Genomic DNA, 25,376 nt, shown 5'->3' with positions numbered 1-25,376 from the left:
CCGACTACGAACAACAAAGGTGCAAGTCCTATACCGTGCTGAACAGCTGCTCCGGCTGGGCTACCAGCCAACGGGAATCGATCACTCAACCTACTCAACCTCGATCTCGACTCTCACTCTCAAGCGGGATGCAGACGAATGAGGCTCAGACAGGATCTCCAGTACACCAGCTCGAATTCCAAGAGCTACATAAGATCCCTCTCTGTCTCGTCCGACTGTACTTCTACTTCTTCCCTGTAGGTTCTCGTCGAAACCAGCGCCTGAAGCGATCCCTCTTACGTCGCTGTACAACCTCATGAGCTGCATAGCACGCGGAGTATGTCAGCGATCTGTGGAATTTGGAGGAGGGAGAAGGAAGAACGTTTACGGTTGGAAACTAGCGATTTTGGACAATCGAGCGCTTCAAGTGCTTCAAGTTCTTCAAGTTTAGCTTTGTAAACGTCGTAAGTCGCCTTGGCTCCATAGTATAGCACGACGGATCTGACGATATCTGAAGTATGTTCAGACCGAACGAAACGTCGTCAGTCGGATCAAAGAGCGCTTCGACGACAGGTCAAAGAAGAAAAGGGAGAAACACTCAACCGAACAAGTGATGATCTGGCTTGTCCAACTCTCGATATTCGTCAACTTCACGTTCATGAGTCCTCTTATCCGTTTCCGTTTCAGCCTTCTGCCTCTCAAGCCAACTTCTGAGTTCGAGGACTTTCTCCATTCGATCCCCTTTCAGTTCCTCCTCGACGCGCCTCCTGCCCGTGACAGTGCCTCTTTTCCAACATGCTTTGTAAAGCTGAGAGTTTACGAGTGTCTCGCACTCCTTCCAAGGGTGTTGAGGAGGACTACCGAAAACCGCTTCGAAATTGTCGAGAGAGGAACTGGTCGTTGCCATCAATTTTCGAATTACTGAATTCAGCCTGATGCTCCGGAGCAGTCGAATCATTTCGGGGTCTAAACCTCTTGCAGTGACATGATGAGCTGGAATTGACGAAAGTCAGCGCTTCTCACACTCGGCTTAAGTGAGCGGGAAAGCTCACAATTCGTCGCGGACAGAGCGCTACCCTCAAGTCGAGAGATTGCAGCTTGGTAATAGGCGCAACTAGCCTCAGCTGTAGAGTATTTTGCAACGATGTTGACGATATCTGTAGACTCGAACAGATCACAGTCAATCGATATTGTTCATAAGGCGAGCGCAGTGAAACAAGAAGAGTCTGACTTTGTAGCCGTTTGGGCGAACAATGTTCCTTATAGGCCTTGACTGCAAGTTTGTAATCGATCGAACACTCGTCCATCGCGGTCGTCTTATCGTCGAGTGCATCGTTGAGCGCCTTCCTCTTCTGTTCTTCAGTACCCTTGAGGATGTTCACGAATAATTCTCCAACAATTGCGCCTCGCTCCATACACGCCCGGTAAAACTCGGAGTTTTCGACATCCTCATAAAGTTCGATGAGATCGGTAGGTGCTCCTCCGAAGACCGCCTCGAAGTCGTTGAGAGAGGAGCTTGTCTCGATCACGAGCTTTTGAAGGTTTGAGTTGGCGTCGTAAAGCCGATCCCTCGGCAATCGATTGGACATATCGACGTAAAATGACGAGGGGAGAAGCAGAAGAGAGCCGGGCGAAGAGCTCGTCTCCATTCAGCACTCCAGGCTCGAGCGTCTCCACGGCAAGTCCGACGATCCGTGCGCGCGTCCTGACTTCGGGGCACAGCAGTAGAGGCGAAAGTGAGAGCCGAGATCTAGGATAGCATGAACGGTCGAACGAGGTAAGGTATCGGTGAAGAAGAACAAGATGAGCTTGGAAAAGTCAAGGTCGAGAAGGGATTTGGTCGTGGAGGACAGGAGGAGCATCAGTTACTTGTCGCTGTTGTGGAGAGAAAGCTGTTCGTGTATACGCAATCGATGAAGTAACGAAAGAGGTCAGCAAAGGGTGTAGCGAGAACATGAAAAAAAGGGGAGCTGACCTTTCTTGCGATCGAGACGACTGAACTCGGACAGTTTCGCTTGAGCCGTCAAATGACAAGCTAGAGACTTGATGTAGCCTATGAGGGGAGGCGAAAGTGAGCAACTCTGAGTGGGAAGAGATTGCGAAAGGATAGACGAACCTGTTTCCGATTCAAGCGTTGGCGAAACTGAATTCGACAAGGCTGATGATAGCTTGTTGTAAAGGGGAGTAAGACGATTGATTACCCCCCGGACGCGCTCCTTCTCGTCTTCGATGTTACATCCTGCCGATACTTGATCGTTGGCGAACATTTTCCCTTTTCGCTGGCACAACTGCGACAGCGTTTCAAAGAACTCCCGACTTTTGACGTTGATTTGATCTACGATGAAGAGAGTCAGAAAAGCTAGGGAGAAGAGTTAAAAAGCTCACTTTCGTGCAGAACTTTCACCAGAATTCGAGCGGCAGCGAGGTCCTCGGGATTTGCCACGAAACGGTCGAGTTCGCGCCTGTAGGGAGGACGATCAGCTCGATATAGAGGTTTTGGCAGCGCCTTGAATCGGTCTGGGAGTACAAGCAAAAAACAGTCAGAACTTTAGCGCAGATTCACCACGAAAGCGATTCTCACCTTTCGTACGGTTCCTAGCGTGGAATGATTCGATCAATGCAGAAAGTTGGGCTTGCTGCGTGAGGTACGTTGCGAGACACCTGAGGTAAGCTGTGCAATGACGACATGTCAGCTTAAAGGAGTGACTGAGACGAGAAAACGACAGAAACACACCGGATTTGATATCAGACGCTGATCGAGGATGCATCTCGCTCGAGAGTAGCGACGAACGCATCAATAGAGGTTCATTAGAGAGCTCCAAACTTTTGCGGATCTCTTCCACCACCTTTGCAATATCGGTCTTCCGCTGTTGGCCTGCAAGCATTTCCCCTTCGGCCTGACATAGCTTGACAAGCGAGGCATATTTCCCTGCATCTTGTACACTTGAGTCCGCTACAGTCTCGCAGATGTCAGTTTGCCACAGCGGGGGAAAGCTCGATAATTGCAACGTACAATTGTTCCATCTGGTCAATTGTTCCTCTTTCTCTTGCGCCAATGCCTCCTCACACACCCGGATTTCCTCTCTCAGAGTAATTGATTTGACTTGCGCTTCGATGAACTCTGGAAAAGCGAAATGGCCGTCAGAACAAGTCGAAGCTTAAGCGAGAGAGAAAGAAGAAACGAGAGAGGTATTCACCGAGTTGGGTTGCCTTTGAGGGGTTGTCCTGGTAAAGGGAGTATGTATTGTCACAAATTCTTTCCGCTTCGAGTTGATGAGAGGTCTTCGCGAGTACGAGGAAAGCCAGGGCAGCAGGTTTGGGTCGCCGTTGATCGTAATACTTGAGATAGAACCGGAGCTTCGCCTCCTCGGAGCAAAGGCGCTTGAAAACATGGAAACGATAGCATTTGCGTACGAGACGATCTATGAATGCAAGATTTAAGGACATCAAGTCGCGCGATATGGCCTGGAAAACATACCTTCACTTGACCACTTCTGTACCAGCGCTTCCTTCTCACGTGCGAGAGCAAGGAGCCTCGTCTCGAACTCCTTGCGTTGAAAGTCCATTCGGCAGGGGATCTTGGTTCGATGCAAAGACGAGTATTTCGATTGATCGAGGCGTCTAATCCGGAGAGGGTCGAGTTACTGTACCTGTAGTGAGGTACTATGACTCTGCTGGCGAAAGATCTGTCAGCCTGAACAGAAAGCGTCGAAAGAGGTTCCAAGAAACGTTGCCCGAAACACGAGCGGTCAGAAGGTCCCCAGAACGAGGATGTGCACGACAAACCTCGGCCGCTTGGCGAACGTGCAAAGATGCCTTCTTCTGAGTCGCGTGTCGTTTGGGCGAGGTCCCGACCGTTACGAGAACGTTTGTCACTGAATCTTCGAATCGAATCGATCTGAGCAGTCGTTTCGAAAAGGCGCCACCTGAGCAGCCGTCCCTCGGGGTAGAGTATTGTAGCTAGAATCTTGATTGTCGTATGTCGAGTAAGGCGGGAGAACAGAAAGAGGAACGATCAAGGGTTCGATCTTTTCGGTCAACATGTCCTCGCAACATCCTCTTGTGAGCTGTCTGAACCTAGCCACAAAGAATCAAGCTGACCAGATTGTCTCTACAGGCGCCCGAGATCTTGCCATATTGTCAAAAGTACCCCTCTCAAGCTTCATCTCTTTTCCAATCCTTCATCGACTTGAGACTCGGTGCGCTTACTTCACTAGCTTCTAGATGTTCCCATAGAGCTCACTGACCCTCTGTTGTAACAGCGCAACAATGGAGAGATCTTGAAGTGCTCGAACTGGACGAAATCTCGACGGTAGTTCTCAGAGGGAGACCAAAGACTCCAGCAAAGGTGAGCTCCTCGCTTTCTATACCACGAATATGTTCGAACTCATGATTGGAGCGAGCAGGCTTCTCCTGCGATTGTTCTGCCGATGAATTTGACGACTCCGACTTCGCTTCAATCGTTCGTTGTTTTCGTTCTCTCTCCTTTCTCTGCGAAGACTGACATTTCTCTACGATTGCTCCTATATAGACTGGACTCGGTACTGACAGCTGTAGCGAAACTACCGGCTTCGACTGCACCTGAAACGACACCAACTTCAACTGATTCTTCGTCGAGTCCGACAATTTACCTCGCAATCGTTGAAAAGGACAGTTCGATTGTGTACTACGTGCTGAAACAGGGGATCGTGAGTCCGAAGGAGGTTCCCGAGTGATAATTTCGGGTGGTAGAGGGGAATCGTTTTCTAGACTTCTCGGGTTTCGGCTCCTTGTTGTAACGATACGCGGTTCAAGACGTGAACAATGAATATACTATCAATTAGCCTAATCATGCGTGAGACGGCGAGGCGAAATCATCGTAAGAAGCGACAGAAAGTGGTCGTTGCTCCCGAAAACGCCTTTGTGTTTATCGCCAATAGCTCGCCTCTCCGAATCGACGGCTCTCAACCACATGGCTCAGGATAGACAGACGAACGAGAACTGCAAGTACTGTAAAATCTGGGCAACGACAGAAAAGGAGAATCTACAAACTCAAACCGATATCCATTTTCCCTTTTCTCACTTTCTTCTCGCTCAGATGCCAGCTCTGACACGGAGTTCAATCTCCCCATACGCTTCTTCTTGACGAACCTTCAAAACGCCTTTCATCGCGAGACTCAGAGTGTGATACAACGCTTGAGCTGCGGTACTCCTCGTGGCTTCTCCGACCGGGACCAAATCGCTGAACTTGAGAGGAGGTCTTTCTTGCGGAGGAGAAGGAGTCGGAAGAGTGGAGGAGACTCGTCGGATGTAGCTGAGGAACTTTTGGGCTTCTTGCTCGAGCGTCGCGAGATCCTGAGCGGCAACTTGAGCTGAGAGGATTGGAGATGCTCGAGAAAGACGTCCCTCTATCGGATCAGAGTTCGAGGTCAGTCGAACTGCAGTCAAAAAGGGAGCGACAGAGTCGAGAGCGGTTCAACTTACCTGGGAACTGACCGAGTTGCTCCTCGAGACCTTCAAGACCCTCTCCCTCGAATCCTGCGAGAGAAGGTGCACGTTCAAGTCCAAGCGAAGGAGTGCGAGACCTCCTCATTCTGATAATAACAGTCAATCTCGAGCGCCGCGACACAAAGCGGATAGGAGAACGATGAGCTCACCCGGGCAATTGAGGTTGTTCCAAAGACACTCGAGCTCCTAGACCTACGGACGGAGTTCTTTCCACTCCGGCTGCCTCGAAACCTGTCAGAGCTCTCGAATCGATCAACGTCGAATCCCCTTTGCCGGAAAGAAAGAAAAGTGAGCTCGTCCTGGCTCGATCGTACCAGGTTCAGCTGCCCAAGGAGTCAGAGAAGGTCGAGTACTCGAAACTGCTCCGCCGGGACTCACTCCTCGACCGAGTTCGACCTGTTCTTGCGGCTGCAGTCGACCAACCGAAGAATCAGATCAGCTGAACTTTTCGAGAAGAGAAGAGGCTTCGAGACGCGAGGAACTTACGAAGTACTCTTCAACCATTCCACCGAGATCAGCTAGAGAAAGTCGACGAGAACGTCGGTTCAGCGAGGTCAGGTTGAGAAAGACGAGATATGCTTACCTCCTTCACCTTCGCCTCCGAATTCTCGTCCAGCGAAGAAATCCCCTTCTTCGTATTCTTTCCCGATCGCAGGCTCAGCAGAGAGTCGGGCGGCAGGAGAAGTTCCTGGAGCTCGACGTCCAAGCTCTACTTCTGCAGGAGAATAGGCTCGAAGGAATGGAGAAGGAGTTCGACCAGCAGCGGCACGAGCGGCGGCGAGACGTTGACGAGCGGGAGAGGCTCTTCCGAGGCGTTTCTTCGCTTCTGTGCGAAGAGGAAGAAGGTGACGAACGAATGTGTCAGCAATGAGACGAGGAAAGCGAGTTGCTTTCGAAGACGCACCGACAGCTTTCCCTCCTTCGAAGGGAACCATTTGATTCGCAAGACTGTTCTTCCAGACTATCTCGAGCGAAAGTGATCATCGCGTCAGTCCGTTTACGAGGCGGGGTGAAGAGAAGAAACGTCAAACACTCACAATCTGAGAGACCAGGTCCTTGGACTGATAAATACGAGCACGGTATGAGTAAGTTTCTTCCATCGCTCCCCGTGGAGCGGAACGAGGAAGAGCAAGGCGTACAGATGAGAGGAGGACCAAAAATGAGATCCATTGCTCGCTGATGCGATTCTTTCTCTTCTTGGAGTTTTTCCGTCTTCTTCCTCTCCGCCTCCCTGTCCACAACTAGCTGTTAGTTATCCCAAACCCAGGGCAGAACGAGATAGAGAGATTGTGCTCACATTCGTTCGTTGTAAGTCGCTCGACTCGTACGGAAAGCTTCGTCCGTGAGTTCAGTTCTACGATCAATCGGAATGGGCTAAGGTCGCAGCTAAGGTCGGGTCAGCTCGTATTCACTCCGCAGACAGAGAAAAGACTCACCTTGGCTTTCTTTTGTTTCTTCGCCGCTGCTAGTTGAGCTTCTTGGACTTCACCGAGAACTTCCGAAACTCGTTTCCTCGTTCCAGACGAGGGAGTCTCGCTCAAGATCTTCTCGAGTGGACTAGCTTCTCCAGGTCTCAAGGCAGGAGAGGAAGGCTGGTCGCAGGCAGTAAACAAATCAGCTCGACGGGAAGATCCCGGACCGACACTCGGAAAAGAAAAACGAAACTCACTACGACTCCCGCGACAGCCCCTTCCCTCGCAGCCAACGCTTCTGCATGCTCCCTCGCCGCTCTAGCTTCTGCCGTTTCTCCCTCGATCTCGACCCCTTCCATAGGCTGGAACTCGAATGGCATTTCTCCGAGTCCACCTAAATCTCCTTCCATTTCTCCTCCAAATTCTCGTCCAGCGAAACTATACTCGATAAGCCGATCAGACGCAGTCTCATGGAGAGGGCATAGTATGAGGTAAGACTCACAAATCTCCTTGTTCTTCGTATCCAGCGCTAGTCGAAGGTGCTCCAGCAGCACGAAGAGCGGCTCCGAGTTCCGGTTCACCCTCGAGCAGACCCTATCCCATCGAGATGCGTCAGGAAGCGTTACAAGTCGTGCTTCGAGTGTGGAGAGGCAACGAAAAACTCACTTCTCCTTCTCCAAAAATCCCTAATTCCAGTTGTTCTCCCGTTCCGAAATCTTCAGGTCTCGGAGCACCTAATTCTCCCAACATGTACTCTTCTAGGTGAGGTTCTTCGAGAGTGATATCGGCAGGCCTAGCTTGATAAGCACCGGTCGGACGACGAGGAGGAATTCCACCTTTTTCAATTCGAGAAAACCCCGATCAGTCAGTTCTAGCTCACTCGAGCGAATGGCGAAGCGGAGGGTTACTCACGTTCAGGAGTAGCTTCGACACTAGCGACGAAAGAACCTTCAATCTCGATATCTGGAGTTGGTGCTCGAGGATCTTGTCCCGGAAGATACCAGCCTTCTTGATCGATTTGATCGTCGAGATCGTAGCCGTATTGAGCGATGACTGGATCTTTGACGAGCGTGAGTCGAGGAGGGGCTACAGCTTTCTGAGCTCCGGCTTTTGTAAGAGGTCTCGCGGGAGCAGGTGCGAGATCGATCGTCGTCGTGAGATCCGTTCTACTCGCACGATTTCAAGGTCAGCTCAAACTGTGGATGAGACGTAGCGAGACGAGTTACGCACGAGATGAGAGCATCTTCGAAAGCCTTCTTCAGAGATTGGTGAACTTGAATAACATCGGAAGAGAAGAAGAGGAACTGAATCATCGTCGACTGTCAGCAGTCCATCTCGCTGTACTGATACTATAGGAGTGAGCGTGCATACCTGTTGCTGATACACGCGAGCGATACCAGAGAGCAAACTCGAAGAGAGTCGAAGCGCGAGAGGTTCAGCTGGAGAAGCGACTTGTTCACTTTAGAGCGAGCGAGGTGTCAGCTCGATCTTCTATAGTCTCGTCAGTAGACAGCGGTAGAATGCACTCACCATGCTTGAACGAGGTCAACAGCGAGTAACTCCTTCCTCGTGAGTTTCTTCCCTCCCGCTCCTTTCACTCCAATCGAAGCTGCCAACCAGACTACTGCGAATCCTCCTTTACGCGAAGTGAGTAACTGAGGACTATAGAACATTCGGTATACCGCACTGAGAGTCGAGGTGAGGGGGAAGAGAAGGAAAGGGTGAACTTCTTCGAATCTTCTCCCTCCAACCTCTCGTTTCACTTCCTCTTTCCGACGATTCCCCTCCCGAGCGCAGCGTCTCAAGGTCTAGACCGTGCGTCATCACCGCGGAATGGGACCGGGCCTTGGAGTAGACCAGGGGAACGAGCGAAGGTTGGACGACAGCGACTCATCTTCGACCAAGCTCAGGTGCTGACTGTAGAATATGCTCGCTATACGATTGGCAGTCAACATCCCGCCTACACTCGCCCTGAACCTCCTCCCAACCTCCGATCTTCCGGGCTTTCCATTCAAAAGTTTAACGACCTTTATCGGCCTTTCCACCATCACGGCTGCTTCGTTGGCGGGATAGAAGTGTTTCGTTGATGTTTGTGAAGCTGGTGTGTCGTTCCCGAGACTTAACAAGGTCGCATAGTCGGAAGTACTTGATCAAGCCGACTCGTTTCGCTTTTCTGCTTCTTACCACCTTGGCAGCCAGTTCATCTCTCCCAGAAGTAACTCGAACACACGGACAAGTCTCTCAAGCTGCTCGGTGAACATTTATCTTTGGCTTCCGGTCGAATTCGACTCGCCTTTTCCCCTCTCGAATTGGCGCCGGTCAAACCTTGAAAGCTTTCAATAACCCGACTCGGCCAACGTTTCACAGCTCTGGAGACGGTTACGGGAGAAAGAGGAGCGCAAAGTAAGTAAGGGTTCAGGAGACAAGGAATAAAGATAATTGAGCAAAGGGGAATCAAGCTAATATTTTGAAGGATCTTCGTGTACAAACTCGTAGTTTCCTCGGAATACCGTTCGTCCTTGTTCTGCCCTTGGCTTGCGGTGTTGCTCCCTCGGTTGTCCTTGGGATGACTTGTTCTCGCGCCCTTCCGTCGTAACCGCGCGACCCGCTGTGAGTTGTTCCTCGAGCAGCTCGGGGACTACGTGCTGCAGAGTCACCGGGCGGTGCGGCAGACTCACTGTGCGACCCGCTTGAGTTTGTTTCGTGAGCTGCTGACGAACCTCCGCAGGTAGTCGAACCGGTTTCGAAGGGGGAGACGACGTAGGAATGAATCCGAGATGGCGATTGACGAGGTGAGGGTGATGCTGGCTCGGACGAAGCTCCCGATGCTGGCCTGGGAGGTGGGAGACAGGGGCGAGATGTCGATGAGAGGGAGGAGCAGGGGTGTGGGAGGAGACGAGGACCTGCGAATTGAGAGGAGAGGCGCGGCCCGTGGGAACGTATTTGGGGGGAATGAATTGAGTACGATCGTCGTGGTGATAGAAGGCTCCTCCGTGATTCTGAGGAGGGTTAGAATACCATTGGTCGCGAGGGTCGACGGAGAGGTGCGAGGGATCGGGGAAACCATTGAAGGGACCGTCGTGCTGCTCGAAGGGATGGAATGGAGAACTTTCGAGGTGATACGAATTAGGGTCCAGATGCTGGTTGAGATGTGAATCGTAGTAGGTGTTAGGGTGGGCGTCGGGGTTAGGCCAAGTAGCGAATCCTTCTCCAGACGATCCTTGCTCGAGCGGGAATTGTTGAGAGGGGTAGTTATGGTGTTGGCCGTGATTGAGATGTCGGTGATCCTGATCCATGCTGACGGGGATCGTAGCAGAGGAAGAGGCCTGGAAGAAGGAGAAGGAACGAAAAAATCAGCAAGTGTCGTTCGCCATGCAAAGCACGAGCCGTGAGGTTTGCAAAGGCACAGATCGTGACGACCGGTCTCGTCAGGGGGTAGATTGCGCCATCGAGTACACGAACCTCTCGAGGAACAGTGGAAGTGGGAAAGCAAAAAAGAGCAAAAATTTCAAAAAAGACGAAAAGCGAGGACGAGGCAGCGGTAGCACGAGAAGGCAGCGACACGGCATCGTGTTGGTAGTAGCACGGTATTGTCAGGTTTCAAAATCGCCCGTGTGGAACCCCCAGAGCATGGCGAGAAGATACGGAGCTCGGACGAGAAGAGGAAGAACATGCTCAGACGACACAAGGTCACCGATCTCGCATGGCGGCTAACACAATATGCGAGTTACTGTGCATGCGACGACAGGTCAGGTCAGCTTAAAGGCGAAACAGAGCAGATCGGGAGAACTGCCATGGGGATTTGAGACGAACTTACGGAAGATCAGCTTCCGAGACGGGTCATACGCGCCTGCACAAGGTCACAGGGCTAGTTTGGACGGGACCTGCGGTGTAAGGTTCCCGGTAAGTGATTAGGGACGAAGCAGAGAGAGGTCCCGACTCTTCAGCTCCTTACCCTTCACTTGAACTCCCTCGAATCGTCTAGAGGCATGGCAGCTCCTCAGTCCTCATCGGACTCGAGCTATTTCTCTTCCCTGCTCACAGCTCCTCCACCGCTGACCGCGTTCGATGCTTTCAAAAAGGTACGTTTCAAGTTCAATGATCTTTCTCCCCTCCAAGCTCTCTCTTGCGCTGTTCGTTCGAGCTGATCTATGCTCGTTGTATACGTAGACGAACTCGACGTACAAAGAGAAAACTACTCGAGGAGGATTCTTCACTCTCTTGATCGCGTTGGTTGTCGCTCTTCTCGTCTGGTTCGAACTGCGGGAATACCTGTATGGGGAGGCGGATTATTCATTCAGTGTCGATAGGGGGATCTCGCATGAGCTACAACTCAATTTCGATGCGACTGTCGCAACACCTTGCCATTGTGAGCTATTTCTCTTTCTCTCTCTCTTCGCTCACATCGCCCAGTGCTGACCTCAATTCCAACGTGCGTAGACTTAACGGTCGACGTGAGAGACGCAGTGGGAGATAGGCTCCACATCAGTGACGAGTTCAAGAAGGAAGGAACGACTTTCGAAATCGGAACTGCGAGAATCCTGGAGAACTTGAGGACGAGACCTGAGTTGTCTGCTTCAGAGATGTTGAAAGGGTCAAAGGGAAAGAGGCAGTTTGCGAAGACGAAAAAGATTGTCGAGAATGGTCCAGCTTGTCGAGTGAGACCCTGGTTCTGCTCTCGTCGAGAAATCGCAACTCGCTCACAGTAGCTTTACATGTCAGATTTTCGGGTCGATGGACGTCAAAAAGGTTACGGGGAACTTGCACATCGTGAGTGATCGACGATTCTCAGGCAGATCCGAATGGAAGAACTGAATTCGACATTCCTCCTCAGACGACTCTTGGTCACGGTTACATGAGTTGGGAACACACCGATCACGCTCGTGAGTCATCTCAGGCTAATCTCAGGCTATTGCCGCTGCTGCTGACCGACGGTGTCGATCGCAGTGATGAACTTGAGTCACGTCGTTCACGAGTTTTCGTTTGGACCTTATTTCCCCAAAATTGTTCAACCACTCGATAATTCAGTGTACGTACTTTCCCTTGCGTCGCTGTAAGTCGAGCTTTAGCTAATCTGTGCTTCCTCCTCCTCACAGCGAACTCACCCAAGCTCGCAAGTTTCCTCACTCACACCTTCTCCCGAGCGAGTTCAAATTGACCTAGATCCCTCTCGCAGACTTTCACATCTTCCAGTACTTCCTCAGTGTAGTCTCTACCACCTACATCGACGCTCGAAGGAGAATCCTCCATACGAATCAATATTCTGTAACGGACATGGATCGAACGACTGAACACGGCAAGGGGGTTCCCGGCATCTTCTTTAAGTACGACATCGAACCAATGTCCCTCACTATTCGAGAACGTACGACTTCTCTCCTCCAATTCCTCGTTCGTCTCGCCGGAATCGTCGGAGGAGTTCTCGGTGAGTCCTGTCTTTCTCGCGCTGCTTCGTCCCCTCAATGTCACTAACTCTTTTCTCGTCTATAGTATGCTCGGATTTTGGATTCCGAACTGCCGACTTCCTGATATCGGGTTTACTCGATAAGAACGCGGAACCTTTGCCCGGGTTTGAATCGAAGAGTCCTCGACTAAGAACTCCCAAGCTATAGAAACTCTTTCTAGGTTCAAAGTGAAACGTGTTGTAACAAGACGAGTGAACATCGTTGCGTTTGCGTTCGAGTCCTCTCTGCAGAGAGGAACGAATTTAAATAACGATTTCGCGATTTTCACTTTTCATTCTTCAGTTTCGGGTTTTCCGTTTCTTCGACAAAGCGTACCCTGGCTCTGCATAGTAAGCTGGGATCCGGACGAGACATGCTACTATGTGAAGTTGGAGAGTCCAATTGCCTTTGACCTTCGACCTCATCAAACGCGCTCAATAAACGATGTCTACGACAACAGGAGGAGGACGTAAACGGTCCAACAGTGTCAAAGAGACCTTGAACGCGTTAGAACCGACTCGAACAGATCATCGAATCTCTCCTTCATCAACCTCATCAGTTTCTACCTCTTCGAAGCGGAACAAGGTCGCGAAACTACCCTGGGAAGCTACTGGACGATTATCATGGCTCGTATCGCCTCTGAAGACCTTCCAATTGATCTCGTTGACCGTCGTCGCGTGGTATTCACTTGAACACTTTACGACTCAATACTCTGGCCCTTCGAACCCTCTCTCGAGACTACTGTTCATTTCGCATCGACTAGCTCCCCAACTCGGTGAAACGGAAACGAAGTACGGTAAAGGATATTACGATTTGACTTTCCTCGGATTTTACATTATCGTCTTCTCCTTCCTTCGTCAATCGATCACGGAGTTCATGATCAGGCCTCTTGCGAAGAAGTTGGGCTTGAAAACGGAATCGAAACAAGCGAGGTTCATGGAGCAGGCGTACGCTGTCGTTTACTTTTCTTGTTCAGGTGCTTTCGGTTTAGTGAGTTACCCTCCTCTCGCTCGGGCGTTGAATAGTTGCTGATGCGTCGACATGTACAGTACGTAATGTCGAAGCAACCTACGTGGTGGTACAAGACTGAACACATGTGGTTGGAATACCCTCATTGGCAAGTTTTGAAAACTTTCTTCTCTTCGGTTCCTCCCGTTAAGGCTGACCCAGGGCGCTCTTTCGTTCATAGGCGCATGTCAGGACTTCTCAAATCGTACTATCTACTACAATTGTAAGCTCACTCCGCGAATCGAAACGATACCCGAATGAGCTACTTAAACGATTCTCGCCGGCAAATCTAGCTCGTACTGGTGTCAACAAATGATCATCCTCGTCCTCGGGTGCGTCTGTCCTTCATGATCTCAGCAGGTGATTGTCAGGGTGGCTCACGAAAAGCTCTTCTCGACCATAGACTCGAGAAACCTCGTAGCGACTTCAAAGAGCTGGTCATTCATCACATCGTCACTCTTTGGCTAGTCGGTTGGAGTTGTGAGTCTATCCCGTACGACGTCTCCATCTCGACCGACGTATGCTGACTCCGAGCGTCTAGACTTGATCAACTTGACGATGATCGGTACTATGATTTTCGTTTCGATGGACTTACCCGATATCTGTCTCGCCGTAAGTCTCCGCGGCTCTCTCTTCCGAAGCGGTCTCAACAAGGTTAAACTGACTCCTACGTGCTCGTCCAGTTCTCGAAATGCTTAAACTACCTGGACTTGCAACACACCTCTGAAGTTTCATTCGTCTTCTTCCTCGTCGTCTGGCAGTAAGTTCACTCTCTCCTCCCTCTTTCCCCAAGAGCACGCTGACCTCGTCCTGCGTCTAGCTACATGCGTCACTACCTCAACCTCCTGATCCTGTGGTCAGTTTGGACCCAATTCGACCTCATCCCTGCGATTTGGAGGTCGTACAATAGTGAAACGAGGGGATGGTGGCTCGTCGGTGGACTATGGAAAGGAACTGGAGAGATCCCTCCTTGGATGAAGTGAGTCCATCTCCTTTGATTGCTTCCTTGTCGATTTGCAGTGAGCTAAACGTTTGATCGAGCGAATTGAAAAGATATCAAATCTTTGCTCCGATTCTCGCTCTACAACTCGTCAACTCTTTCTGGTCTTACTTGATCTGGAGGTATGTTCTCCCTTTCCCTTTCCCTTCTCGATCTTTGCTCTTTCGGCTCGCGACCCTGAGTTTAAGTCGGCGCCGAGAAACCTGAACTGATGCTGTCTTCGTCGCAACACAGGATTCTATTCAGGATGTTGTCCGGAAACGCCGCAAAGGATGTTCGGGAAGAAGGAGAGGACGAGGAAGAAGCGGCGAAAGAGATCGAGGACAAGAAGAAACGATGAACGTGAGATAGATCCGCGGGACAGCGAATTCCCGATCGGTCACATCAGAAGCTCAGTCTCCTCTTGACTATCAGGGCAAAAAGGTAGAGACGGGTAGAGTAGAGATTGGTCTCATGGTTTTGGCATCTACTTCGGTTTTCTTTCCTTCACAGTTATTTCGTTATATTCCCTTTCCTCTCGTAAGATGACATTCTACTTAAGCATACACCATCGGTATAGACCCAGCGAGAGCGCAGCTTATTCTTCCCCTCCAGACTTTGGCGAGTCCAGAATCGACCCTTTCTGCTCGCAATGACAGGGTGGTGATTCAGTGTTGTGAGAGAGAGTGCATTGACAAAGGACATACAAAACGGGTATATAAAGCACAACGAGCCTACGAGAAGACGGAAGAACGACACGAGAAAGCACACGAGAAGAGAGGAGAATTAGACCTTCGAGCCCAATCTTGTCAAGCTATCTTCTTGCTGTTCTTGCTCCTCGAGTGCGTCTGCTTGACCGACCTATTGCCAGATTGAACAGAAACGGGTCAGTAGAGTCCGAGAAGGATCGCACGAGACTGAGGATAGAAGCTTACTGCTCGCAAGACCGACTTCTTACTAGACTCTTGCATCTCTCCAGCTATGATCAACTCATCGAGAATCTATCCGGGTGAACGAGAGACGATCGCGTCAGTCAAGTTTTCGCACGACTAGACGCCAAATTCGGGTCGAAAGGAGAGGACGCATTGTGACAGAGAGACCCTTACCGAGTAGGCTTTTTGATAGTTGAAGATACTGTTCGCGTTGACGGAGGTCGATCGTCAGCTCTTCTCGTCACCTCGAGCAAAGAAACGAAACGGATCGACAACTTACAGGTCCAACTCGCAAACGTTTCCAAAGTATCGATCCAGCACTTCGACATATCTACGCCGTCGCGATGAGCGTCAATCAGGGTCACATTTACGGGCTGAAGGCAATCCGAGACAGGAAGAGACGTACCGGTGAATGATTTCCAAAGTGATCAATTCGTTATCCTGTTGTCCGATTCCGCAAACAAAGAACAAACTCGCGTATCTCCGGTACACGATCTTCGAGTCTACGTCGTACAGAACAAGCAACCACTTGAGTCAGCACGACGAGAGAGACAGAGACAGAAAGAGAGAGGGAGAGAGACTAACCTTTGTATTCCAGGAAATTACACATCCTCGTTCTTCGCGCTAAGACCAATTGAGTTACATCTTTGACAATCTTGGCTGCAAGCGTCGAAACGAGCGGAGAGGAGGGAGGGCGAGGAAACAAGCCGAATGAGCGAACTGTTCGGGAAGAGAGAGAGAGCGGTTTAAACTGACTCTTGTTACGTGTCGACATCGTAGTGTACCATTTCGCCAACCTCACTTTCCCCTGTCGCGAGATTAAGAGGACGAACGAAACACCTGAATTGATGAACACGACAGATCAGCCTAATTCGGACGCGTGAGGACGTCGCTCGTTCGCTCGAATGGCAGCTCACCGTTATCTCTTTCTTGCAAGCCGGATGACATGGTACGTGAATGAGATGGAGAAGCGATTGAATGACCCGCAGTTCCGAATCAGAGGAGAAAGTTGAATAAATTGATCTCCTTCGCAAAGCCGATCAGTGTTCAGGAGTTCCGGTTGAGTAGGTTCGAAGTTGTGTGTGCGAATTTGAGCGAAAGCGAGGTAGGTAAATGTTCGAACAAGAGCGAGGTTTTGCTGCACACAGCCTCGCTGTCTCTCGTCTTTCTCTTGACTTTCTCTCTCTCAACTCACTCGATCAACCATGGCGGAACCGAAATCAGCGAAACTAGCACGACAAAGATCATGTTCGAGTGATACCTCGTTCCATACGACTCGACTCCGTTCTTCAACTGGACAATTGATCGTCGTAGCGAATCGATTACCCGTCACCATCACTGCAGATTCTTCCGCTGAGGGAGGGTACAGGTTCAGCGTGTCTTCGGGAGGATTAGCGAGTGCTTTGTCCGGTTGCAAGAAGTCTATGGACTTTACCGTGAGTGGTTCTCTCTTCTCTCCCTGCCGCAGTTTTGTTCCAACTGATTCCATTCCATGACTTCATTCGAATTTCTTCTTCCGCTCTCGCTCTCCTCGCTCCCTCGGGTTAATGCTCCCAGTGGATCGGTTGGCCAGGTAAGCTGAATCTCCTCCTTCTTCTTCGAGCGAGCGAAGAATGTGAGAATTGAATGAAAGTTCTATCTCTCGCCGTGTCATCCAGGTTTCGACGTACCCGAAATCGATAGAGATTTCATTACCAAGAAGCTACAGACCGACTTTTCGTGTATCCCAGTATACCTGTCAGCGGAAGTAGCCGAGAGGTATTACAACGGATTCTCGAATGGGATTCTTTGGCCTTTCTTCCATTGTCAGTTTTCTCTTTGGCTTACTGCGCACGATTACTGACTCGGACGTTCGTGTAGACCACCCTGGAGAGATCGCTTTCGATGAGACGGATTGGTTGGCGTACCGTCAAGCGAATCTGTTGTTCGCCGAGGCAGTTCGAAAAGAATGCAATTCGGGAGATATCGTTTGGGTTCAAGGTAAGTCTCTCTCTGATCTTCACGCAAAATCCATTCACTCACAATGCTGGATGTGTCTAGACTACCACCTCATGCTCGTCCCTCTCTTCCTTCGAGATCTTCTCGGACGAGATCCCGCCTCGATGGGAGAAACCGGTCGACGAGATGTCGCCGAGTTGTTCGAAGGTCTTACGTTAGGACCGAACGCGACAAACGGAAACGGTTCACCATTACGTGACAGCGATGATTCGGCACCAATCCCGAAAGGAATCAATGGAACTCATGGGAAAACGTTCGTTCCCGAAGTTCAGATCGGATTCTTCTTACATACTCCTTTCCCTTCTTCCGAAGTCTTCAGGTAAGTCAAGTTTGCTGTATCAGAGATGAGCTTGAACTGATGAGGAAGCATCCTCGTTCACTCAGAACTCTTCCCGTTCGAAGAGAAATCCTCCTCGGAATCCTCAACTGCGATTTGATCGGTTTCCACACGTACGATTACGCTCGTCATTTCTTGTCGAGTGTGTCTCGTCTACTCGGACTCAAATGTCTCCCGAATCGTGAGTCCATCTTTTGGAAGATCCCTCTCTTCGCAGTAGGTCCAGCTCACACGATTTTTGACGTCTAGGCGTACACCTCGTTGGTCGTCATGCCGACGTCGGTACTTTCCCCATCGGTATCGAACCGAATTCTTTCCTTGAAGTGAGTGGTCGTTGTCAGTAATTCTTCGTTCTATGAAGCTCATTATCGTGCCAACGACTTCCGCAGTCTCTCACCCAAGACACCGTCGTTCAACGTGTCGCTGCTCTCCGTCGTCGCTTCGAAGGTGTCAAGATCATCGTCGGAGTTGACCGCCTCGATTACATCAAAGGAGTTCCTCAGAAACTTCACGCGATGGAAGTCTTCCTCGAAGAACACCCCGAATGGTTAGGCAAAGTCGTTCTCGTACAAGTCGCTGTCCCCTCCCGACAAGACGTCGAAGAGTACCAAAACTTGCGAGCGTCCGTCAACGAATTGGTTGGAAGGATTAATGGAAGGTTCGGAACGGTCGATTGGATGCCGATTCATTTCTTGCATCGTTCGATTCCGTTCACGGAGTTGTCCGCGTTGTACAAGGTCTCTGATGCTTGCTTAATCACTTCGACGAGGGATGGAATGAACCTTGTAAGTCGTCTTTCTACCTCGCTCGATCTTTCGCACTTACTCACCCCCTTTGTCGTCGTAGGTCGCCTACGAGTACATCGCTTGTCAACAGGAGACTCATGGTGTTCTCATCTTGTCGGAATTCGCCGGAGCCGGTACGCATGTCTCCTCAGGAGTTCACCTTCACTACTCGCGCTGACTTTCTCGCTTTCGCTTGAATAGCTCACTCGCTCAATGGATCCCTGATCGTCAACCCATGGAATACCGCCGAAACCGGGGAAGCGATCCACAAAGCCTTGACGATGAACCCTGAACAGAAAGAAGAAGCTCATCTCAAACTATTCCGTTACGTCTCGCAATACACCGCTTCTCACTGGGTGAGCTTCCTCCTTCACCTCTATCTTAGCAGAGCTTGAGCTGACTTCGTATGTGCTCTTCAGGGTACTACCTTCGTCGCGGAATTGCAGAACATCGCTTACGAACGCCGAGCGATCGCCGAAGAAGATCAAAAGAACGCGGATGACAAAGAAGCAGCACTTCTACGCGGTCGAGGTCTTCACTTGACTGGAAAAGCTTGATCCCCTACTTCCTTTCCTCTCCTCTCGCACATTCCCCTTTACTTGCATTCCTTCTCCTCTTTTCCCCCTCGCACACCATAGATTCTCAACTTTACGATTAGTCTCCTTTTGTCAATAACGATGAATACATTTTTGCAGTACTTCTCTCTCTCGAATCGCGTGAAGTGATGGAGAAAGCGATTAACCGAGAGAGTCGATAGTGATCTCAATATGTGAACACGCTCGATCGCAGACTCTGTTCAACGGACAATCAATGAGGAATAAACGTTACGAGGGCACAATGAACTTGTTACAGATGAGTGAATGATGAGATTGGACAGGAGAGACAAAGAAAAAGAGTGATGTGAAATTAGCGGAGGGCGAAGGAGTAGTTGTTTGTAAAGGGTCTATATAGGATGAATGAAGTGAGAGCTTGTAGGCTGGAACGAGCACAGAGGGGAAACGAAGGGGAACAGAAGATATTTTACTGATTCACGAGAAGAAGGAGAAAGAGTCTATGTGATATTGCGATTAGGCCTTCTCGGTCGAAGCGGTAGAGACTTCTTGCTTGGGGTTCTCATCGTTCAAAGCTTCGACAAAGTGAGAGTGACCGTGACCACTTCCTCCGGCAGCTTGTTCTTCTTCCTCGTCCGAAGTTTCTTCTTCCGAAGATTCGTCGTCTTCGGCAGCAGTAGCGTGGAGAGTCTATGCGCGATCGATGAGTCACGAAGGTGAGTTCTCCACGACACGTCAGAACGAGAAAACTTGTAAATTCACCTCTCGGTTTGCACCGCTCGAAGCACCTCCCTCTCCTCCTCCGACGGGAGCAGCGGGTCCCTTCTTCTCAGCGGCATATCCACTCTCGGCGAGTTGAATACCGGACCCTTCGGCCGGGACCGAGTAAGGGGGAGCTTGACTATCAGCGTTCGCTCCAGAAGAGTTGGCGACAGGAGCTAGACGAGGAGCGTCGGAAGAGACTGCGTTGACCGAAGTCGAGGGTTGCTCGTGGTGTTGTTGATGATGGTGGTGAGCGTGGTGACGGTGATCCTCTTCCTCTTCTTCGTATTCACTCTCTTCCTCCGATTCTTCCTCCTCGACTGAAGATCCATCTTCTTCCTCGGATTCCTCTTCCTCCTCCGAGACGTATCCAGCAGCACGAACGGCAGCGGGAACAGGTCCAGATCGATCGAAAGGTTCAGAGGCAGTGACTGTTTCAGAGACGAGACTCAGGTGAGAAACCTTCAACAGAAAGGGGGTACGAGATAATATAGACTCACGGTAAACCTTCGAAAGTTGCTTGCAGTCGTTCCACCATTCGAGCATCTCGTCGTGACTCCTCGCGCGGAAAGTGAAACTAGCGTCGAGAGCGAACAAACCATTCTTTTGTCCGACGTCTCCGCCAATCGCCTTCTTTCCTTCGATGTGGAACTTGTGAGAACGAGCGTTCGGGTTCGTAGGAGCTCCGAGGGTACATTCGGGAAGGAAGAGCGAGAGTTCAGGGTTCGGGTGTTTCGAGAGATCCGACGAGAGGTGTTCGTGAAGGTAACCAGCGGGAGTGAGGATGTAGAACGATTCCTTGTAAGTCTTGGTGTAGCGCTTCTTGCGTTCGAGGATACCTTGGTGAACGGGGATAACGGAAGGATCGTCTTTTCCAGGGTAGTTGATCGTCATCGGGTTACGGAGAGGCGTGTCGGGGTCGAGGAGGTATTCGGAACGAGAGGCGAACGCGATCCATTCGGTAGTAGGAGCAACAGATCGCATGAGTTGACCCATAGTCGCCCAAGTTTCTTGAACTTGCGAAGAAGCGCGAGAGCTACACGATTGAACCGGAAGGAGTCAGTTTGTCGTGCTGAGTGCCCGCGTTGAAAGACCTCGTTACTCACTTCCATTCATCGAAAGTGGACCAAGCCATTTGAATCGCACGAACGACTCCTTCTTCAAAGTGTTCCGAGTTTTGCTGCATGATGATGATCGATTTTTGAAGTGCGTTCTCCTCGTGAACTTGCTTTTGAAGTTGACGAGCTACGAGCGAGTTGGTGTACCTATTCGCAGAGAAGAGAGATGAGCATAAATCTCTCAGAGTCGCTTCGAAGGAGACTGACCAAGGATCTTCCTTTGCGTGAACTCCCATAGGAGTGTTCTTGAGCATCGTGATACTCCTTGCCAAGTCGGTGATCATCTTGGTAGAGATCTCACGTTCCTTTGCGACGCTAGCGGCGAGCTTTCCGGTGTCTTGCTGAATGTTTTTGATGTGAGCCTTGAGTTCGGTGCGGAGTTTCTGAAGGTGCTGAACGATAGATCCTTCGACAGTCTTGGCGAGGTTTGCATGGTGATCGGCGATTAAGCGAGTACGTTCACGCTGTCGATAGTAGGGAAGTTTAGTTTCGATATGTTGAATGACGGAAAGACACGAAATCGAAACTCACGACACCGTAGAAGATGTCTTGAACTCCTCCTTCTCCCAAGAACTGGTTTCCCTCACGCTGTGTACGAGTCGGGCGTGTCAGTCAGCGAGACGACACGGGGAGGCTGGAGATGGAAGGAGAAACGACTAACGAAAGGAACTTGAATAACACCTCCCAATTTCGCGAGTTCTTTCGCCGTGTTGGACTAGATTGAGAAGAAAGTGTGAGTTCAAGTAGTACGAGAGTACCCTCGAAAGTGAACGTACCTCGATATCAGCGATTCCCTCGAAATAAGTAATCAAGTTCTTGACGAGTCGCTTCCACGCTGAGAATCGCTCGATGAGGATATCAGAAGGACGAAGCTCATGAGGACCTGTGACACCGATGCTATAGAATCAGCCAGGGCTTGTTCTGTTCGAGTTGACCGATCGATCGAACCCCCCTCCCCGAACTAATTCAACTTCCTCTCGAGAAGCGATTGCTGAGACTCGACAGGTAGCTCACCAGTGTTCTTCTTGATCAATTGAGACTGCCTGCTCGTGACTGACGAACGGCGAGAGACTCCAGTTGCGACTGATCGAGGTCGATTCTGTGACGGGTTGTAATCGTTCATCTTCGTTTCTCTGCTGGGTCGGCTTGAACGGCTAGTGTGACTTCTTTGATCGTTACTGCCTGTAGTGAAGCCGAGACAAAGAGAGTAGGTCGAGGGAAGGAGAGGAGGCTCGCAGCTCGCATTCAGTTGAACAGCAACAACTCTCTCGCTCTCAGTAAATTCGCAGCCTACTTGAGCACATCGGTTAGATCTTTGTATGCCCATCTTTCACGGCGAGAAGGTATCCAAAATTCGATGTGTGTGAGTTGACATATTTTCGTTGATTTTCGTTTGTTCCTCGCTTCTCTGTCGAGTATACCTCTGTGAAACTGTCTGTCGAGCGAGTGTCAAAACACTCACTCAGCGACAGGCGACGGAGACGTCGGGAGAGAGGGGTGCCAGAAGGAGCCCAAGCTCGCTCGCATGAATCGAAGTTAGCGAACGGTGCGCTCGAATCCCTTGTTCCGACCACACCTGCGTCCGTGCCGTCGACCTCGTGATGCCGGCAAGTCCGGATGACCCCACGTCAAAGCGAACGAGACTCCTCTGGCGCTCTCGACTACTCTTCCTTCTTGAAAGTACCCAACAATGTCCCAAGTAAGAAACGGCTCGCTGTCAGTGCCGAAATGTTGACTTGACTGATCCGTTCATCCTCTGTAGGCTGTGCCACGTGTGGACGAAGAAGACCTCGACGTCGAGGGTGCTGACATGGATTCACTTCCGGAATACGAGGTAAAATTCAATTTGCTCTCCCTTTCTCTCGCCGCTGGACCTTACTGACAGTATCACCTTTTCGTTAGGCCCCTCCGCCCGAATACACTGTTCAAGCTCGACAAGTCCCAGATCCGAAGAAGCTCGAAGCGCTCATGATCGCACGAAACACTGCCGGAAGTTCCTACAATCATTGGCGAAATCAGTGGAACGGTGAGCGTCCGCCTCGAAGCGATCGACAGCAGCAGATCTACAATAACATGAAGCACTATTTCCGAGTTCTCCACCATTTCAACGATGAGGTCGAAAAGGCAGGAGGTCGTCGAATTCCCGGTGCTGCTGGAGTCCGCCCTCGTTCCGTCAAGCCCTACACTCGGGCTTACTCCGCTGTGTTCCTTCGTCCGAGTCGCTACAAAGAGGATCCGAACCACCCAAACACTCATACTTGGTCTTGATTGCTTTTTTTTTTTTTTCGCTGTAAATTTCGTTATATCAATCGTTTTACTTGTCAATGATCGCCTTACGATCCCGAGAGCGGGGAGAAACGTAGCTGTAGACACCGAGCACATACCGAGATGAGGCCGAATCAAGAATCGACTTGAAGAGACTGCAGCTGAGGGCTCGAGTTCGAGCTCGGTGCCAACTCCTTCCCCCCCCCTCGCTGAATCATCCTCTCGACGTAGGGAGCTTATCTTCCTCGCAACCTGAAGCATGAGTCTGTCCCGCAAGCGATTCTCGGTCAGTTCCGTCAGAGAGTAGCCATACAAAGATTCGAAACTCGAAACTTTCGAAGCTCGAGAACAACGTCTTCCTTCCATTTCTCCATCTACGCCGCCAACGCTCATGCTCGAAATCAGCTCACCTAATGCAGAAGCTACCGATGCCGCCATGCCCTCCGACTCGATTTGCCGATTGATCAAACTGAATCTTTGATGAAGCCCTCTCCTCCCTCTAGAACCCGATGAACCAGTACGAGGTTCTTCCCGACAGTCTTGAAGGCCGTGTAGCTGTCCCGATAGATGTCTAACCGCGACTCACGCTCTATCCCGATCAATATCGACCTCTTCTCCTTCAACACCGGATCTCCTCTCAGTTTGGGACAGCGCCGTCGCCTGAGTATCCCGACTCGTCTGTAACACTGTCGTTGCTCAGAAAGCCGGCTCGAATGGGTCCTGGATGGCAGAGGTGGGAGAAGGGGAAGAGTGAAGGGAGATACGCGGATTTCAGGCGAGATAGCATTGGAACAACTTCCGAATTGGGATGTGGACCAGTAGGAGCCGCTCGAAGCGAGTTGCAAAGGATGACAGGCGAAGATTGGGCGTATTTGGTGAGCAATTCTCGATTGTATCTGCAGAAAGCCGATTAGCTGATCGTCCAGCTAGCAACAGGTAAACGCAGTTGTTACCTGATGGACTCTGCAACATTGCGCCGTCGTTCCAGTTGAGAAAAGAGCCTGTCGAGAACGAATCAGAGCAGGCTCGGGCTGCGAACGCTCGAGCCTCGAGGTCTCCTTTTCCCCGTCCTTGCTCGAGCCCTCGCACGCTTCGATTCAACTGCATGTCCACGTGTCCCGGCGCTTTGGTCAAAGGGAAAGACGTGGGGAGACTTTTGAAATGACTTCTCTCCTCCCTTGTTCTTCCTTCTCGTTCGCTCCTCGAAATGCCTAACGTGAGCGATCTCGATACGTCTCTCGAGTCTAGGTCTATGATGCTCATATATCTCGATGTTTTATGACAGAACAATGAAGAACGTCCTCGTCGTCGTGATCAATTTGTTGCACAGGTTACTTCTTGTTATCCTCTTGTTCCCTTTCGACTCGCGGCGCTGCTGACCTCCCGCCTCACAGTCAAGAAGAGGACTTGGACACGTAAGGCGCGCTGCATCGAGAGCGTTTCAACATTTCTTAGATCGACTCTACGCATGTCTCTTTCGCGTTCGGAGGCTTTAGACACGACCTCATTGACATCGACAACTCTGTTGTTGATTCGTAGGATCCGAACATGCAACGCGATCGGTTCGGAAACCCTTTGGGACCACTGCCCCGAGTTCGTTCGTCCCTGATTTCGCACTCTCTTTGACCGAAGTGCTCACTCTCGCCGGCCTGATATTGTACAGCGCCGTGCTGCTGCTCGTCAGCCAACGCAATCGCACTCATCCGATGTAGCTTCGTGGAACCACCATCAACACGTCGGGGTCAGTCTAAAATTTTGAGCTATCTTCGCGACGCTTGCTGATGACCCCTCCTCTAGGCCGACCAGCTTTCGACTTACGATGGAATGAGCGCCGAAGAACTCAGGGCAGCGCGAGACATGATCTCCGACCAGCATCAACGTCAAGTCAGGATTTTCTACGACGAGAACGCGACTCAAGAAGACAAGGCTCAAGCGGAGCGAGCGATCGTGGATTGGAACATGGAAATCTCGGACATTGATGCCCATCTTCGAGCCCTCGGATAAGAGGTTACCCTTGCTGAAGGGACGAACTGAGAGAGGAGAAGGAGTTTTTCATTCAAATTCTGGGAAATTCTAAATCTTCTGTAGTCTTTCCATCTTTACCCAACCGTGATGTATGCTTCGTGATATTCTTACGTTGCCTTGCCGCTTGGCGTCTCTGATCAGGATCGCAACAACGAGAGCGAGTCGCGAGAAATCGAGCTTCTTTCTGCAGCATCACCCTCTTCGGCCACGCGAAGCTATGGACACCTTTCCCGAAACGATGAACGGCTACTCATGCCGTTGGAGGTTCTGCTCGGCGACCTTTCCTTCTAATCAAGC

At 50.7% G+C, this 25,376-nt stretch overlaps 11 protein-coding genes across 11 annotated transcripts; 6 read left to right on the top strand and 5 right to left on the bottom strand.

Annotated features, from left to right (window-relative positions):
• Window positions 1–577: 577 nt before the first annotated feature.
• On the bottom strand, window positions 578–1,568 carry JCM6883_004627 (uncharacterized protein; the record flags this gene model as incomplete). The annotated part of the gene is made up of 3 exons (XM_076633511.1): window positions 578–972; window positions 1,032–1,136; window positions 1,232–1,568. 3 exons carry the CDS (start codon window positions 1,566–1,568, stop codon window positions 578–580), a joined length of 837 nt encoding a protein of 278 aa, XP_076486560.1.
• A 2,452-nt stretch (window positions 1,569–4,020) lies between these two features.
• SEN15 (Sen15p) lies at window positions 4,021–4,694 on the top strand (the record flags this gene model as incomplete). The annotated part of the gene is made up of 5 exons (XM_076633510.1): window positions 4,021–4,041; window positions 4,097–4,178; window positions 4,242–4,327; window positions 4,386–4,441; window positions 4,511–4,694. The coding sequence occupies 5 exons, from the start codon at window positions 4,021–4,023 to the stop codon at window positions 4,692–4,694; spliced, it is 429 nt and encodes a 142-aa protein (XP_076486559.1).
• Window positions 4,695–5,052: 358 nt separating this feature from the next.
• JCM6883_004625 (uncharacterized protein) lies at window positions 5,053–8,551 on the bottom strand (the record flags this gene model as incomplete). The annotated part of the gene is made up of 18 exons (XM_076633509.1): window positions 5,053–5,366; window positions 5,443–5,552; window positions 5,616–5,697; window positions 5,781–5,874; window positions 5,953–5,984; window positions 6,050–6,292; window positions 6,371–6,427; window positions 6,504–6,527; window positions 6,606–6,697; window positions 6,764–6,840; window positions 6,903–7,058; window positions 7,136–7,316; window positions 7,381–7,472; window positions 7,545–7,714; window positions 7,791–8,044; window positions 8,109–8,182; window positions 8,250–8,337; window positions 8,409–8,551. The coding sequence occupies 18 exons, from the start codon at window positions 8,549–8,551 to the stop codon at window positions 5,053–5,055; spliced, it is 2,283 nt and encodes a 760-aa protein (XP_076486558.1).
• Window positions 8,552–9,337: 786 nt separating this feature from the next.
• JCM6883_004624 (uncharacterized protein) lies at window positions 9,338–10,174 on the bottom strand (the record flags this gene model as incomplete). Its single annotated transcript, XM_076633508.1, has 1 exon — window positions 9,338–10,174. The coding sequence occupies one exon, from the start codon at window positions 10,172–10,174 to the stop codon at window positions 9,338–9,340; it is 837 nt and encodes a 278-aa protein (XP_076486557.1).
• Window positions 10,175–10,867: 693 nt separating this feature from the next.
• On the top strand, window positions 10,868–12,487 carry ERV41 (Erv41p; the record flags this gene model as incomplete). Its single annotated transcript, XM_076633507.1, has 8 exons — window positions 10,868–10,960; window positions 11,049–11,247; window positions 11,319–11,536; window positions 11,601–11,648; window positions 11,713–11,761; window positions 11,826–11,911; window positions 12,042–12,300; window positions 12,366–12,487. The coding sequence occupies 8 exons, from the start codon at window positions 10,868–10,870 to the stop codon at window positions 12,485–12,487; spliced, it is 1,074 nt and encodes a 357-aa protein (XP_076486556.1).
• Window positions 12,488–12,763: 276 nt separating this feature from the next.
• Window positions 12,764–14,667, top strand: JCM6883_004622 (uncharacterized protein; the record flags this gene model as incomplete). The annotated part of the gene is made up of 10 exons (XM_076633506.1): window positions 12,764–13,309; window positions 13,369–13,436; window positions 13,509–13,550; window positions 13,621–13,659; window positions 13,731–13,807; window positions 13,869–13,939; window positions 14,011–14,087; window positions 14,148–14,306; window positions 14,381–14,449; window positions 14,562–14,667. 10 exons carry the CDS (start codon window positions 12,764–12,766, stop codon window positions 14,665–14,667), a joined length of 1,254 nt encoding a protein of 417 aa, XP_076486555.1.
• A 425-nt stretch (window positions 14,668–15,092) lies between these two features.
• Window positions 15,093–16,186, bottom strand: APS1 (Aps1p; the record flags this gene model as incomplete). The annotated part of the gene is made up of 8 exons (XM_076633505.1): window positions 15,093–15,167; window positions 15,242–15,307; window positions 15,413–15,440; window positions 15,519–15,569; window positions 15,645–15,741; window positions 15,824–15,898; window positions 15,995–16,078; window positions 16,156–16,186. The coding sequence occupies 8 exons, from the start codon at window positions 16,184–16,186 to the stop codon at window positions 15,093–15,095; spliced, it is 507 nt and encodes a 168-aa protein (XP_076486554.1).
• Window positions 16,187–16,443: 257 nt separating this feature from the next.
• On the top strand, window positions 16,444–18,915 carry TPS1 (alpha,alpha-trehalose-phosphate synthase (UDP-forming) TPS1; the record flags this gene model as incomplete). Its single annotated transcript, XM_076633504.1, has 11 exons — window positions 16,444–16,674; window positions 16,796–16,811; window positions 16,897–17,043; window positions 17,099–17,218; window positions 17,279–17,555; window positions 17,621–17,754; window positions 17,823–17,896; window positions 17,963–18,358; window positions 18,420–18,492; window positions 18,560–18,714; window positions 18,778–18,915. 11 exons carry the CDS (start codon window positions 16,444–16,446, stop codon window positions 18,913–18,915), a joined length of 1,761 nt encoding a protein of 586 aa, XP_076486553.1.
• Window positions 18,916–19,425: 510 nt separating this feature from the next.
• JCM6883_004619 (SLM1 family PH domain-containing protein) lies at window positions 19,426–21,912 on the bottom strand (the record flags this gene model as incomplete). The annotated part of the gene is made up of 9 exons (XM_076633503.1): window positions 19,426–19,599; window positions 19,672–20,102; window positions 20,172–20,707; window positions 20,778–20,936; window positions 20,997–21,253; window positions 21,321–21,377; window positions 21,451–21,504; window positions 21,566–21,672; window positions 21,804–21,912. 9 exons carry the CDS (start codon window positions 21,910–21,912, stop codon window positions 19,426–19,428), a joined length of 1,884 nt encoding a protein of 627 aa, XP_076486552.1.
• Window positions 21,913–22,479: 567 nt separating this feature from the next.
• JCM6883_004618 (uncharacterized protein) lies at window positions 22,480–23,057 on the top strand (the record flags this gene model as incomplete). Its single annotated transcript, XM_076633502.1, has 3 exons — window positions 22,480–22,488; window positions 22,552–22,623; window positions 22,692–23,057. The coding sequence occupies 3 exons, from the start codon at window positions 22,480–22,482 to the stop codon at window positions 23,055–23,057; spliced, it is 447 nt and encodes a 148-aa protein (XP_076486551.1).
• Window positions 23,058–24,602: 1,545 nt separating this feature from the next.
• JCM6883_004617 (uncharacterized protein) lies at window positions 24,603–25,058 on the top strand (the record flags this gene model as incomplete). The annotated part of the gene is made up of 3 exons (XM_076633501.1): window positions 24,603–24,647; window positions 24,718–24,795; window positions 24,852–25,058. 3 exons carry the CDS (start codon window positions 24,603–24,605, stop codon window positions 25,056–25,058), a joined length of 330 nt encoding a protein of 109 aa, XP_076486550.1.
• Window positions 25,059–25,376: the final 318 nt, after the last annotated feature.

This window comes from Sporobolomyces salmoneus (assembly GCF_050403485.1).
Source record: "Sporobolomyces salmoneus JCM6883 DNA, S_salmoneus_JCM6883_v1_ctg39, whole genome shotgun sequence".
Classification (NCBI taxonomy): domain Eukaryota; kingdom Fungi; phylum Basidiomycota; class Microbotryomycetes; order Sporidiobolales; family Sporidiobolaceae; genus Sporobolomyces; species Sporobolomyces salmoneus.
Note: the sequence above shows the minus strand (reverse complement) of the source record. Positions and strands in the feature narration are given on the sequence as shown.